Here is a 15,651-nt window from a genome sequence, read left to right as displayed (position 1 = left end):
TAACTGTGAAATTATAGACTTATGTGTTTTCTAAAGTAACTGTAAGAGACAAAGATGACATCTTCTAGGCTGAGCTAATGGAAGGTGTTTTTTAACACCATATGGCTTTGAGTTATACGATCTACTTCTTGTACAAATGTGTCATGCTTTTTTTAAAATGTACTATAGTTTTTTAAATGTACTCTAGTTTTTTTTCTAATTTGATTTTTTAAAATCTTACTTTTTGTCTCTTTTAACAACATGAAGTCCTCTTTTTTTAATGTACTCTAGTTTTAATAACATGTCACGTCAATTTTTCTAATTTGCTTTTTTAAAATCTTACTTTTTGACTCAAAGTTTTGTTTTATAAGAGCCTCTTTTTTTGAAATGCTTTATCCAAAATTATCTCACAAAACGAATTTGGACAGTGCACTAGTCCAAAATTAATGAAATAGGTGTTGCATTTTCCTAAACCGATAACGAAGAGTTTTAGCTAGGAATTTTTTTACTAGAGTTGGAAAAATTTTAGCTCTCCTAGCCCTTGAGTGATTTGAAGTAATAGTCTATGTTTGCTCTTTCCCATGGCTTCTGCAAGAAGAGCAGGGTATTCTCAGTATGCAGGGTTTCGAGGCTTTTTGTCACCTACAGATATATCGGGGTTGTCGTTTGTAGCACACGTGTAGCTTAGGACCTCGAGTTGTATTCCAATGAGAGACATAGGCTTAAGTGTGGTAAGCAAACATAGTACATGCATGTGTAAAAGGAACGTGTATCATCATGGTTGATGTACTGAAAGCTTTCGCCTTCATTGGAGGTTGCAGGGTTTAGAAGGAGGTTTCAGGGTTTAGAAGGCAGTTCCAGAGTTTAGAAGGAGGTTCCAGAGTTTAAAAGAGGTTCCAGAGTTTAGAAAAGGTTTAAGGGTTAGAAGGAGGATCCAAGGTTCAGGGTAGTGTACATGGTGGAAAACTCATCTCCCTCGTAGATCATGGAGGTCAAGGGTTGAGGAAGTAAGGGTTTAGGGGGAGCATAGGAGTGGGAGAGGAAGAAGGTGCAAGAGCATGGGGGAAAGAAGAGAGAGGAGGAAGGAGGAGGAGGGAGGAGGAGTAGGGAGGAGGAGGGAGGAGGAGGAGGAGAAGGGAGGAGGAGGAGAGTAAGAGGAGAGGAGAAGGAGAGGAAGAGGGAGGAGGGAGGAGGAGGAGGGGAGAAGGAGAGAAAGAGGATGGGTTGCAAGGTTGGAGGAGAGGGGAGGAGGAGTTGCAAGGTTAGGACATGCTTTTGGACGTGGAGTGCAAAGGAGCATGGACACTTGAGACAATTGCTTAGAATACCAAAGTAGAACTCAACACAATGCCCCAAAGAGTATATGGGGTATATAAGTTGGAAATCTTCTCTCACTAAATGTAATAATTGTAAGATATTCTCTCTCTACATGTAGAACTTGCATATAGAAGTTGCATGTAGGAGTTGCATGTAGAACTCGCATGTTGCATGTTGCATGTAGGAGTTGCATGTAGAACTCGCATGTAGAACTTGCATGTAGGAGTTGCATGTAGAACTTGCATGTAGAACATGCATGTAGGAGTTGCATGTAGAACTTGCATGTAGAACTCGCATGTAGAACATGCATGTAGGAGTTGCATGTAGAACTTGCATGTAGAACATGCATGTAGGAGTTGCATATAGAACTTGCATGTAGAACATGCATGTAGGAGTTGCATGTAGAACTCGCATGTAGAACATGCATATAGGAATCACATGTAGGACTTGCATGTAGGAGTTGCAAATAGAAGTTGCAAGTAGAACATGCATGTAGGAATTGCATATAGAACTTGCACGTTGGAATCGCAAGTAGAACTTGCATGTTGAGGTTTCCTAAGAGAGATTTATTCCTAGCCTTATGCAAGTATAAGTGGATCTTTGCCACTACTCTACACATACATTCTCTACTACCTAAGTCCTTGTTGGCACATAGATAACATACAAATGTTTGCTCTTTCCCACGGCTTCCGTAGGAAGAGTAGGGTATACTCAGTATGCAGGGTTTCGAGGCTTTTTGTCACCTACAGATATATCGGGGTTGTTGTTTGTAGTATACATGTAGCTTAGGACCTCGAGTCGTATTCCGGTGAGAGACGTAGGCTTAAGTGTGGTAAGCAAACATAGTGCATGCATGTGTGAAAGGAAGACGCATCATCATGATTGTGGTAATGAAGGCTTTCGCCTTCATTGGGGGTTGCAGGGTTTAGGAGGAGTCTAAGGGTTAGAGGGAGATTCAGGGTTTAGAAGGAGGTTCCAAGGTTCAGAAAGAGGTTCCAGAGTTTAGAAGAGGTTCAAGGGTTAGAAGGAGGATCCAAGGTTCTAGCTAGAGTACATGGTGGAGAACGCGTCTCCCTTGTAGATCATGGAGGTTAAGGGTTGAAGAAGTAAGGGTTTAGGGGGAGCATAGGAGTGGGAGAGGAAGAAGGTGTAAGAGCACGGGGGAAAGAAGAGAGAGGAGACAGGAGGAGGAGGAGGAGGGAGGAGGAGAAAGGAGGAGGAGGGAGGAGGAGGAGGAGAGGGAGAGGATGGGTCGCAAGGTTAGAGGAGAGGGGAGGAGGAGTTGCAAGGTTAGGACATGGTTTTGGACGTGGAGTGCAAGGAAGCATGGACACTTGAGACAATTGCTTGGAATACCAAAGTAGAACTCAACACAATGCCCCAAAGAGTATGGGCTTCATTCCATTATGGGGTATTTATAGAAGTTGGAGAGCTTCTCTCTCTGCATGTAGGAATTGTAAGACATTCTCTCTCTACATGTAGAATTTGCATATAGAAGTTGCATGTAGGAGTTGCATGTTGCATGTAGGAGTTGCATGTAAAACTTGCATGTAGAACATGCATGTAGGAATCGCATGTAGGACTTGCATATAGGAGTTGCAAGTAGAAGTTGCAAGTAGAACATGCGAGGAACATGCATGTAGGAATTGCATGTAGAACTTGCATGTTGGATCGCAAATAGAACTTGCATGTTGAGGTATCCTAAGAGAGATTATTCCTAGCCTTATGCAAGTACAAGCGGAGCTTTGCTCTGCTACTCTATACACACATTTTGTACTACCTAAGTCCATGTTGGCACAAAGACAACATTTGAGCTCCCTGGTTGCAGGCTCGGCCCTTCTTGCTCCTTTCCTAAAGAGGGCTAGTTTCTCCCTTCAGGCTCCTTTTCTTCACAGTCAAGCTCGGGCTTGGCCTTCTTCAATTCAGGCTCCTTGTCTTTTGCAAGCTTTTCCCAAATGACAAATTGTGCTGCAACATCTACTTTCTCATTGTACATTGCTGTAGTAGCAAGCAAGTACATTTGATATGTCCATGACCTAGGCAATGGCAAATGAAATACTCTGATCTTGCATGCACAAACACTCCAAAGCAAAAAATATGCATAGGGTGGTAGCATGCAAGTCATCAGATCATGCAATCATCTATGGTGGGGGTATGGCAGACCATGGATTTCGGACCATGTTGCATAACAGGATAGGCATCCGATTTAACTATTGTGGCTGTCAATACCATAGTCTGGCTCTGCACATGAAGAAGTTGCTTCTTGATTCCTTCCTCCCTCATTCTAAGGCTACAGATGTTCTCCTTCTTCCACTCTTTGCTCACTCCTTGCAATAGCTTCGTGTGATTCTCTCTTGAAGCTGCTTAAGTTGCTCAATAGCACCAACATGGGCCGTTTCCAAGATTTCCACTCTAGTTTGGAAATCTCTCATGATGACAGACTGCTTTTCAAAACTTTCGAAAGCCATTGCAAGCTCATGCACAACCCTATCGTAATCTTGTTGCAGGGTCTTGTAGCTTAATTTTTGAACTTGCAAAAGTGTTTCTAGATAGAAACCCCCATTGTGGCTGCTACAACTTGCTCCATTGTGGCTGATCTCTACATATTCCTGGCTTGGAGAGTTGCCTCATTGTCTTCTCCATCGTGGCTACTCTTTGCCTCATCCTTCCTAGCCTTGAAAAACTCTCGCAGCTCTTGCATCACCACTCTGGTTTCTGCATTCTCCCTTTTTCAGCTCCTCCATCATCTGTTCTTTTTCAATGTTCAATACACTCTGCATGTTGCAGAGCCATTCATAAAGAGCCTCCTTTTTGGCTCTCTGATCTTGAAGATGCTTTCGCATCGTTGCTAGCTCCTTCTCCGCGATGTCCCCATCCATTTTGATGCCTTCAAGCCTATCCTAGAGCTCCTTGATGCACTTCTTTGCTTCTTCTCTTCTATGCCTTTCTATGTCGACCATTTTTGCAGTGGCCTCAGCTTGCTCTTGTGCCTGCAAGGCCCTTGCTTCTTCCTCCTCTACCTTGGCTTCTACACCCTCCCTGAGAATTTTCTCAAGTTGTGCTACCTTTGCTGCATCGGTGGCTTTCTCTTGTAGAAAATTGCCTTTCTGAGATATCTTCTTATCGTATTGCTCAAAAATCCCTTTGAGGGTAGATGTCATCAGGTGCCTTGCAACTCCAGCGGATGGAGCTAATAATTTGGATTTGCCATCCATGCAATTCTTCAAGTTGGTTATCACGCTTTTGGAGATCGCCCTTATTGTTGCTTGAACCTGCCAAAACTTCACGGTTCCTCTTGTATCAAGAAAGAAGTGCACTGTCTTCTTCAGCACATCCTAGAGGTATGTTGGCAAGCTAGAAAGCTTGACTCCACCATCCCAATTTAAAATAAGAGATCTTCTCTATGCTCTTGGGTCAACGATTGCTTGGGATGTGTGAATTCCACACCTATTGCATTAATCCCCAAAAAGGAATTGTACGCTGAATATAGTCCACCAACTTTGAAATTACTCCATTGTTGCCCCTCTTCTTCCCTCTGAGGGGGGTAAAAGAAACCATCTCCTATCTCGATAAACTTATGGCAACTGCCACGATAATTTTTCCCCACCTACATTTAATTCTTAAAAAGCTAGAGAATCTAGTCTAATATTCATTTTTATAAGCCATCACTGTAGAAGACCGATTTCACATCATTTGTACGACCCTACACATTCAAGATTAGGAAGTAAAAGAGGTTTTATTATTGTCTTTCATAAAATCAACCTTCTTTTTTTCTTTTTTTGACCTATACTAGACTTTTGTAGTGGAGATATCACAAATCCCCTTGATAGTCCTCTCTTCTCCCATGCCACTAGCTTTGTGACCTCTTTTAAGTGAACCCTATAAGGTTGAGAGTCCTTTCTCCCTTTTGCCTTAGTAAAATTAGTAAAAGGAGGTTATTTATTTTCCATGTTTACTTTATCTTCTACTAATAGTTGATCCTAGTATTTGTAACTACCTCCTCCTCCTCCTCCTCATCATTTGTACCTATATCTTGGTCCCGTAGGACATCGACACTATATACACCTTTACCCTAAAACTTCTACTAATCTCTAAAAACCCCTTCTCAAAACGGAGATCCACCCCTCAGTTCACTTCTTGAACATCTTAGATATATTTTTGATGTTGTGAACTACTTTGCATTCTAGTTTTCTTCCCCCTCCTTTGTGAGTTTTTGCGACCTACTCGCTGTGGGTGATCCTAGATAAACTAGCCATTGATGCCACAAATAAAGCATGAATTGGGGTAATTCTTAAAATAGACTTTTTGAATCATCTCCTTGTTAGGTCCATCCTCAATCCTTATGGCACTTGGGGGTTCAATAGCAAGGTTCATCATGATACAAGCTTGGGATTCCCAAGCCCAGGAATTGACCTAGAGGTGCACATAACATTTCTAATTGAGGGGAAAAGGCTAAACGTAAATGAAGGAATTTGACCCATTTGGAAGCTACTGATGATAGGGGCATCATATGAGAATGTTGGGTCCCAAAGCTAAACAAGGGCATCATATGAGAATGTTGGGTCCCAAAGCTAAATAGGGGCATCATATGAGAATGTTGGGTCCCAAATCTAAATAGAGAAGGATTGGTCCTTGATAGTCCAGGTTTCATTTTTATGATCATTGTGGCCATCCAGCTTTCTCAAAATACAAGATTAGATAGCCATTTTGAAGAAATCAAATATTCAAGATCTGCAATCCCTTCTTTGCCCATGGATTCCTCTCCCACCCTTCTACCATCACTATGGGTGACCTAGGCCTGTGTACATACCCCACTATAATGTTTGAACTCAACCATTTGGTGGTATCACGAAGTAATCCTATGTGCACCTTGACCAAAGGGAACTTACTTGATAGTTTTTATCTAGCTGCTCAATATTTCTTGCATTTTGAGTTTGAAAACCACTTTCAAGAGCTGGCGAGGAGGACTTCTCTTGCCATTGTGTTTTGGCTTGCAAGGCCCTTGGAGTAATGCCCACTCCTCCTTGGACTTCCCTAGCATAAGCGGTGCGGCCATGCAGGTCACACATGGGACCCTTTCATGTAGTGTTCTTTGCTTTCTATTGCATTTCGCTTCCTCCCTGTGCGTGTCCATGCCCATGTGTTGACTCTTGCTTGCCCCATGCCTCACTACCTTTCAAGATAAGTTCTGCTTGTCACTGATTTCATCCTTTTGCCTCATTTTTTAAAGTCCTCCTCCTCAAGGTGCAGGGTGAACCCAAGAAGGAGATGTACACAAGAATAGTTGGCTTCATGTCTTTAATTAGGATTACAAAAACTATAAGGTATTAAAACTAGCATGACCATGCCCATTTTGCTGAATTGTTCATATAAAACACTTCTACGCCTTCTAGTGGTTCAAAGCTTCAAGAGGGCTTGCTTAAAATAATTTCACATATTTTGCACATAAAAAACATTATGAAACTCGTGCTATAAATTGTATTTGCATTACTTCAACTAAATAAAAAACAATGCTCACAAATGGTAAATTTACATAGAGAATGAACTTAAGTATAACCTTCTTTGATGCAAGTTAGATGTACTAGATCATAATAGAAGCTTGAGATTTTCAAACAAGGGTGGAGATGCGTGATGGGGACAGGTGACTCCCCTTTAAAAAAACACCCTTACAACAAGATAAAGTGGCCAAACACATGGGCTAATTGCCCGAGGCCTACACAATTATGCAAAACTATCACTTGATGATAAACTTAGCTAGATCCTTGAGGCACCCAATGACTACCTCGTCCTTTTCCGCTAGCAGGATTCCCATATCCACAAGAAGGGTCGCGGTAGTCGAATCTTTTGTAATGAGATGATGGGTTAATTGCAAGTTTATGTCCTAGTTTGATCATTGCCATTTATGGCCTCTTTTGTGTGGTTTCATGCGCAAAGCCTGGTCCCCTTTCTGATTTATTCTTTTCTTCGGTGGTTGCCATCTAGCAATAAAAAGCTCCAAAGTGTAGACCACCTCGCCCTTTCGTGGGAGAAAGAAAAAGTTGGTCTTTAAAACTTACACGTACAAACACAAAAGAATGTAACAAGATGAATGCTCATAAAGCATTCATAAGGCCTGCCTCATATGGGCAGCTTGGAAGAGAGAGAGAGAGAGAGAGAGAGAGAGAGAGGACTTGGATGTGCATTAAGGAGAAGAGAGGAGAGAGAGAGGGGGGGAGGGGGCTTGCCTTGAAATAGAAAGAGAGAAAGAGGGAACGTGGAAATTAGATAAGGGCACAAAAAATGGACTAGAAATTACATTCACTTATGCAAGTTGGGCCGCCATCAATTAGGCTTCCACGCCAAACATGGCGAGCCAAAAACAATTTCGTGAATACTAGCATCTTCCTTGAGAATTTGTAGGATTGTAGCAAACCATTGTTGACATCCATGAGACCAAATGTTTTTGAGTAAAAGCTTCCGCCTGATGACAATTGTGGCATGAACTTGGAATTTATTACTTAACCTTTGCATTTCTCCTACTTAAACTTTCTTGGATCCGGTCTGCCGTCGCTCTGCTTTCACAAACAGTCCAAGCAGTAGCCACGTAGGCCATGTTTTGCTTAAAGCTTACTTGCATCCATACAAAACAAGTGCGTACAAGTACTCGTGAGCACTGGCTTCAAGTTGATTCTGACGTCAAAGGAAAACAATTGCAACTAGAATGCTTGGCCAACTGCTAAGTATATTGTAAGTAGCTAACGGCTTAGAATGTGCCACACAGCTTCGTAGGATTTTAGAGTTTTATAAAACGCTGTAGTGCTGGTCAAGTAAAGATGAATAAATGATTAATTTGCAACACATGTGATGGAAGCTGTGTATATGAAAGTTTGAATGATTTGCAAACTGTGTGTGTGTACACTTTCTTTTTTTAAGATCTCTCTCTCACACACCATGGGGGCAACAAAGTGTGTGGGACACTTTTTTAACAAAAGTGTACCTAGACCGCTGCCCGAAGGCAGTGCTAATAATTCGTTCGAATTACTACTCTACAAAAGAGAGATCAAACACAAACCGAAACGCGAGACCGTACTGGCCAACAAATGATTCTGCCATTGTAACAAGACAGTACAATCGTTTAACGATGAGGTAATGCCGTGTGTAAAACTAAGCAAAAGCCTCGAACAATATCAAGGGATACGAAACATTAGCATCCATAATCGAAGCACTTGACATCCTTGTTGGGAAGAAAAAGGATGGCAAAATGTTGTGCAACGTTCTCAGGTTGAATTCAAACAGAGCAACCGAGTATCGAATGTTCTCCGGAATGTTTACCTTAGCTCAGTACCGACAGCCGCGGAAGGGCTGGCGGATTGTAGGCAGAAGCCCGGGGCGATTTGCACGGGAAATCTTGTACACGATTTCCGCGTTCATCGTACAAGATAAGGCCGGAGAATTCAGGGGGTTCGCAGCGCTCGCCCATCAAGATTGCGCGCTGCCAGATAGGGGAATCGAGACCCCCGGGTTCCTGAACAAATTCGAGATCATAAGCTGCGACCAGGTCACGGTCGGCTGGGGTAGCTCGTTTGGCCTTGTTGAGGGAGAGTAATCGCTTGCCGCTGAGGCTGAACCACTTCTTGCGCGAGCGGGAGGGGGGAGGATCGGAAGAGGCGGAATCTGTGATGTGGAGGTGGCGGCTATCTTTGAGAGGGATGGGGAGGAGGAAGGAACGGAGTAAGATGGCAACCCAGCGAGCCATGGCGATGGATGAGAACTCAAGGCAGCAGGAAAAGATGCAAGAGAAGGAGAAGGAGCATGTTGAAATGAAGAGTACCTGATCAAGCAAAGTGTCTTGCTACTACTACACACATTCAAGTTTAGTAGCCTTGTTGACTAGTATGAGGGCGGCTCCCAGGAATGGACGCCACGACGCCCCATTCTCGTGCCCAATCCAGTTGCCCATTACCCCACCCTCGGGAATCGATGCCACCACGCCCCATTCTCGTGCCCAATCCAATTGACCATTACCCCCTCCTCATTCAATCTTTGCTCCCCTGCTTCCCTTGGATACTAGGTGCTCTGTTTTCCTCAGTCAACCAAGACCAACTTTTGCTCACACTTCTTTTTTTTTTGGCAAGGAAAAAACAAGGAATTTTATTTAAAAAATTACAGGCAAAAAAGTGAAGAAGACTAGCTTCAATAGCTGAAATTACCCTCAAAAACTTTTGCTCACACTTCCATTTGTAGCAAAGAACAAATTTTCTAACGTTGTCATGTAAAGCTTACTCTTACACATAAGTGGTTTTTATAGGTCAAAATGTTATCACAATATGTAATTTGTTTCCAATGCCTAAAATGTGGTCCTTAAAATAAATGCTTGGCAAAACTCCGTCATAATATTGGTTTAAGTGTAGTGGGCACACATCCCGTCAAAATATGTAGTTGCTAGACATCATGCGAGTATTTTGCATGACCCATAACTTATGAATTGCTCACCGAAATTCGACAAACTTTGTCGTACACATCTCTAAAAAAGAAAGATAATTTGGTGGTTTTTGTAGACTATAAAGCCTAACGTTTAGTCCTTCAAATAAAGGCGAGGAAAAATTTGAAACTTTTTTTGTAATTATGAAATACATTAAATGTTGATTTTCGTAAGCACTGCTTGGTTCAAAGATTTTATTTCATTGACCCAAACCTCGCCTCTTTGGTAAGCATCCATGGCAAGTCCACCCAATTATATGAGCCCCGTAAGGCCCATCCCACACCTTGCAATTAGCTTGTTTAGAGCCGTGATGTTGTTTTGATTTTTGCAAGCTTGCAAATTCCCACTGTCCTTGGGTCGTGTCTTCTCAGTCACTACCTACAGCTGGGATGCATTAAAAGATGCTTGTCTCATGGTTTACAACTTGCTCTGCAAGCTGTTTGGTGAAGGTAGGCTACATCGAATCTCACTATTGTAGGTTTGACGTTCACAAAAATTTCAAAGTGCCACTTTTCTGGTATGTGATCCATGCGAGTCAAGCGATGGTGACATTTTCATCAGTTGCAATTGAAGTTGGGCACATCCAAAGACTTGGAGTGCAAACGAGAGCCACATGGGCTCTTGTTGGTCAACCCTAGGCTAACCGATTGTTGACTTTGACAAGGAATGAGTGACCGACCCAATCCTTCCAAAGCAACAATGCTGACGTGGCTCGCTAAATGGCGTGTTCACTTCCATCACGAGTGGCGAAAGCCCATGCTGAATCGTGATGGCCTTTCTCATATTTATGCAAGTTCATTCGGGGGATCTAGAATCCAGAAGCTACGGCACGATAAAGGATGGAACCATGATTTGGCTTAATGAAATCCATGAGCTTTCACGATCTTTCGGCCGGAAACATAAAGTTCGTGACGTTTCTTCCGATACCGTGACTCGACCTGTCGTGGGTCTATCACCGGCACAGCGATCTTGTTTTGCGTCAGTTACCGCCTTCTTGTTGTGATATAATTACATTTAAACAACCACACTGCAAATTCCTCTTCCGCCGCCGGCCGAAATTTGCCACAGTGTTGACGCGAAAAACGATGTGAAAATTCCACGAATGTATGAGGTCGCTGACCACACATTCTTCATGAACCCAGTTCCAGAATCCATCCCATCACCGGCACAGCGATCTTGTTCAACGCCGTTTTGCGTGACGTCCGCTCAAACCTTACGTATAACTACTACAGTTCTGGTCCGCCGCTGGCCCAAATTAGCTGAACAGTTACGCACACAACGAACGTCATGGATGACGTGACCTATGACATTTCAAACTGCATATGAAGTGGGTTTTTGGCATGCCTTGGGAGTACCCTTAGAGGACATTCCCGCGTGAGAAAGGAGAGGAGAGAGCAAATCAAGGCGACATTGTAGCAAGTGTGCGCGAGAACAAGGAAAAAAAAGTTGAATGTCTTCCATCTCCGGTTCTCAAGTTGCTCTGAGGCAGAGTTTGGCTGAAAGGCTATTTCCCCATTGGCTAAAAACCTCCGAGAAGTTCGTATTCCCTATTCTCACGGCTAACTCCACCCAATTTCACGATTTTGATGGGTATTCCTAAGGCTATGGCGAATTTGAGGGAGACCTCCCAAAATGGATTCTTCCATGAAAATAGCTAGTGAAACCGAGAGCGTGGGAATGCTCTCTTAGCGACGGTCCAGAATTGTGAAAGCTAAAATGCAAAATTTCTTTTTTTTGGCATCATGGTGTGTGTATTTATTGATTCGTCATTGGTCCCGTTGTCAGGCATGAATACTCTTGATAACGGCCGTCTCTATTTGTTCGTTGGCGTCCACGTGAATGGTTTTGCTTTGTTTAATGGATGCTTTAGTGGTTGGTCTGACTCTGCATCCATGCACGGCCAAGAGGAGAGGAAGGTAGTCCAGACTCAAGCTGACGGGAGGAGGGCTTTTCATTAGCAGAAGGGACAAAGCAGCAGGCTCAAGCAGATGATACAGTAGGCTCAAGCAGACGATGAAGGAATGATGCAGCTCACAGAACGTCTTATGTGATTCCTTTCAGAGCAGCGGGCCTTTTTCGGTGCAATTATCTACACCCTCAAAGATTATCAGATTCGGCGCTGCCATCGTTAATGCATGGGAGTGCGAATGCACCGCTCTGTGGTCATCTTTTATGGAGGAAGCATGATTAGGGGAGGAGATGTCCTCATTAGTGGAGGAGAGTACTGCGTGCTTGGATCTTCGTCGATGATTGATGCCCAAAATCCAAACGTTGCCAGCAAATCAGGTGTGCCAGGCATGTATTTGATTTGTGCAATGAATTTCATTCACCATTCTCAGATGAGTAGCCTACTTTAGTGACTAAGTCCAAGGCTATCATGCTAGAAAACATAATTGGTGGAAAAGCCTATGAATTAGAATTTACGATGGCAACTAAGTACTCTTAATATTTTTGGCGCTTTGTAACGTGGATTCATAAGAATTTTTCAATGCATTGGTTTGAGACTGTGAATTCATTAAGTGCGATTATTACTCGATTATTACGAGGTGATTTGTTAGGAGGTGCACAGATTTCGAATCACGTACACATGTTACGAATCTGTAGCCTATAAATTCACAAGTCGTGAACGTATGATGTAATGCATTCCTGTTGTTCTTGGTGCAACTCTTTCAATGGAGGTGTCCACAGATATGATGGACACCAATAGTGGCGCATTCACCAAAGGTCCTATGTTCCATTTCCATTCATCTTGACTTCATTTTTTTCGCCCTTCTTTTACGAATATCTTTAACGTATCTGAGTTCTCGTGATTATAGGCCTTGTGAAAGTCTGTCTCGATGGAGTTTCGAGCCTTGTTACGCCAACATCTGGAAAACTCATGCCAAAGGACGACATGATTGATGAGAGTGGTGAAAGCAAACAGACTCTTGGTACTGAAGTGAATACTTTCATTGCGTGATGTTTTTCCCTTCTCAAAGTTCTGTTTTCGGTTAATTCATTCTCTTAAATACCGTTCGCTGTTCCACTCTAAAACCGAGCCATCTGACGATCTCTGTTGCTGTGCCACGGCAGTCCTGGACCCAGTACGTACCTTTTTCTTGTTGACTGGAAGTCCCCCGCTGAGTCCCCTTTGGAAATCTCACTGCTTGTAATAGACTTGTGTAGTACGCCTTCCTTTGTTGATGTTCCTTTCTTACCGCAATAGTAGCGCAATGCTCCAGTGTGTGAACATCGCCACTTAGAATCTACAAAGTCCAGTGCAACAGTATCACTTGCCTTGGTTTGCTCCTACTAACCTTCCTAGAAAATACTGAGTACGTGTGCATTTGTACATCGCTGTTGCATCCTCGCCTTACTTTATATTAACATTTTCGTTACTCTATGATTGTTTTGACATTAATACTTTTGTTGTACACCCAAGGACTAACGATTTCTAAGTGACTTAATTTTTCCTTTGTAATGACTGTAATTCATTTTTCGTTGTTTGTTCTTTCTACTTTCTTAAGTGATTATTAAACCAAAATGTCTTCTTTAACTTTAATGACTTTAAATACAATTAAAATGTGATGAAATATTTGTAGTAGGAGCTACAATTTCTGCATGTTCTCACATGCAAAACAGTACATCTCCACCTAGTCCCAAACGCGCATTTGTAGTTGCTTCACCAAGCAAGCCTCCTAAAGAGAATTTGCTGAAAAATTCTCAAGAAACTGACTTGTCGCATCTTGAAAAATTCTTTCAAGGAGGTTGCAGAGGAGGCTTACACCCAAGGTGTGTTTTCGCTGTACGTTATTCTAGTCAAAAGGCAACTTCCCGTTTTATTTATTTCATGTTAGTTTTGTTTTTTGTTTTGTATTCAGCAAAGAAGCTCATACGGGAATATCCGGAGTATGTAAACTTTAAATCCACAATCACTACAAACATTCAACGTTCAAGTAAATCAACCCATGCACATGGTACAAGTGCAAAAAAAACCTTGCCTAAAGGAGATGTTCTAGACATAATTAATATTGGCTCAGACTAGGCCAATTATTGGTTCAAAGCTATTGTCTTAGTGAAGATGGATTTAAGCATAGGGGTGTATTCCAAGCCTAAGTAAAACCTAAATTTTAACTTTGGAAGATGATGTGACTTATTTGAATATGAAGTATTACCATTGCAATTTTCTTTCATTTTGTAATCAAAGAAACCAAGTACTTTCTTATTATGTGATTGAGTTGTTTTTCATAAGTTTTTGGTACAATGAATTCTATGTTTTTGTTTCCATTTACACATTAAAATATTACAACGATGTCAACTCATATATGGAATACATACTCTTATCTCTTACATAATTGAAGTACTTTGAAATAGATTTTTCCAATACATTTTAATTATTAGAAATTGTGGAATCTTAGTTTGCTTGAAATTTGTCTTTGCAACAAGCAAGCAACATGCACCCATCGAAGCCAACGATGAAGTAAACTCTTACAATGGCCCAAATGACGTAAAGAGTTTCCAACCATCTCCCCATAATTATCCCTCCATTGCTAATTCCTTCAAAAGAACATCTTGTAGGCGGGAGGAATTCATTAGTATTGTTAAGCATTACACAACTATCTGATTGCACTCCTCATAGATTTGTTTTCGAGGGGAAATTTCTTTGCAAGTATGGTACATATAAAGTTGCAAATCCCAAGTACCCAAACTTTTTGAAAGGTGACTTCACGGACAAGTTTTGTTCCCACACAGTGACCTTACTCGTTCCTCGGCATATATTCATCAATTTGTGAATTTCTTGCAAATTGGTGAGTTTTGTAGAGTTGAGGGAGCAACTATGGTTCCAAGGGGGATAACCGAGGGTGGAACTTCAAAGTTTTCTCTACTTGTTGATGCAACAACATGCATCATTCGAGGAGAACCTTTTGAAGGAAACCTTCGCTTGTTGCCTGACCATCCAATTTGGAAGTATGTTCCTTGGGTAGCAGAGATGATAGACTTTGGAAAATTAAATGTTCCAAATGTCATGGGGACAATTGCAATAGTGATAATCAAAGTACCATGCAATGAAGGTATGGTGGATCAGATCACTGTAGCGGATGGACCACACGATGAAGATAGAGCTGTGGTAAATGTATTTTTGACTTCACTATTCTTGTGGAGGTGCCTGACGGACCAACAAAAGATGAATTGAAACAAGCTTTCACGGCGCAAGTCTCTCGCCTAGGCTATGGAACAAAGGTAATTATAATGACACCAAATTTTTTGTTGTTGCTTTAACAAAACACTAACCTTCATTAAATGTGATTGTAGGTAATTGGCATTTTGCATTTTACCCATGTCAATGCTGACTTGCAAGAGCACATTTGCGAGATGTGTGGAGGGTTTCAAGTTAGCCGCGATCTGTTGCGTCCATACTATTATTCTTGCAAAGGTCCTTAGCCTATTGCACAAGTCCCTTGCTTGACTAGAGACATTGTGCAACGTGGTGGAGAAGCTGTTCCTATTCATGTTAGAGGCCCTTATATGGACATTGTACTTTCTTTTGAAGTTCTATTCCTCCAATTATATGAGGAAGATCTTATGGTAGCAGGTAGTAGGCTCAAAACTTGCAAACCTAGCAGAAGCTTCACCATTGATAGCTCCGGGTTTGTGATTGCATTTGAGCCAAATATGTAATCTTATTCCTCAATTTGTAAGCATCTACTTTTCTTCATATTGCTACAAAATACTTGCTCTCTGTTCCATTTTGATCTATTATAAGTCACTCATTCTATAAGTTCGAAGAAATACCTAACTACAATGAATATTCTTGAACTTCTAAAAAGTAGACATTTATAATTGAACAAACACTTTATCACTGAAAACCCATCAAATAGAAATATTATTGTTTGTCTTCAAGAGTTCTTTCCAAG

The 15,651-nt window shown here is 41.7% G+C and overlaps 2 protein-coding genes across 2 annotated transcripts in view; one reads left to right on the top strand and one right to left on the bottom strand.

Annotated features, from left to right (window-relative positions):
- Window positions 1–15,651, top strand: part of LOC147896958 (ABC transporter C family member 8-like) — a 212,276-nt gene that overhangs the window by 100,966 nt on the left and 95,659 nt on the right. The gene's annotated exons all lie outside the window — the stretch shown is intronic.
- On the bottom strand, window positions 8,433–9,119 carry LOC147896960 (uncharacterized). The gene has a single exon (XM_087382029.1). The coding sequence runs from the start codon at window positions 9,029–9,031 to the stop codon at window positions 8,609–8,611; it is 423 nt and encodes a 140-aa protein (XP_087238155.1). The 5' UTR covers window positions 9,032–9,119; the 3' UTR covers window positions 8,433–8,608.

The sequence above is a fragment of the Dipteris shenzhenensis genome, chromosome 11 (genome assembly GCF_047967505.1).
Source record: "Dipteris shenzhenensis isolate YYH24624 ecotype China chromosome 11, Dip_SZ_1.0, whole genome shotgun sequence".
NCBI lineage: Eukaryota > Viridiplantae > Streptophyta > Polypodiopsida > Gleicheniales > Dipteridaceae > Dipteris > Dipteris shenzhenensis.
The sequence above is the reverse complement of the archived record's forward strand: the minus strand, read 5'-3'. Positions and strand labels throughout refer to the sequence as shown.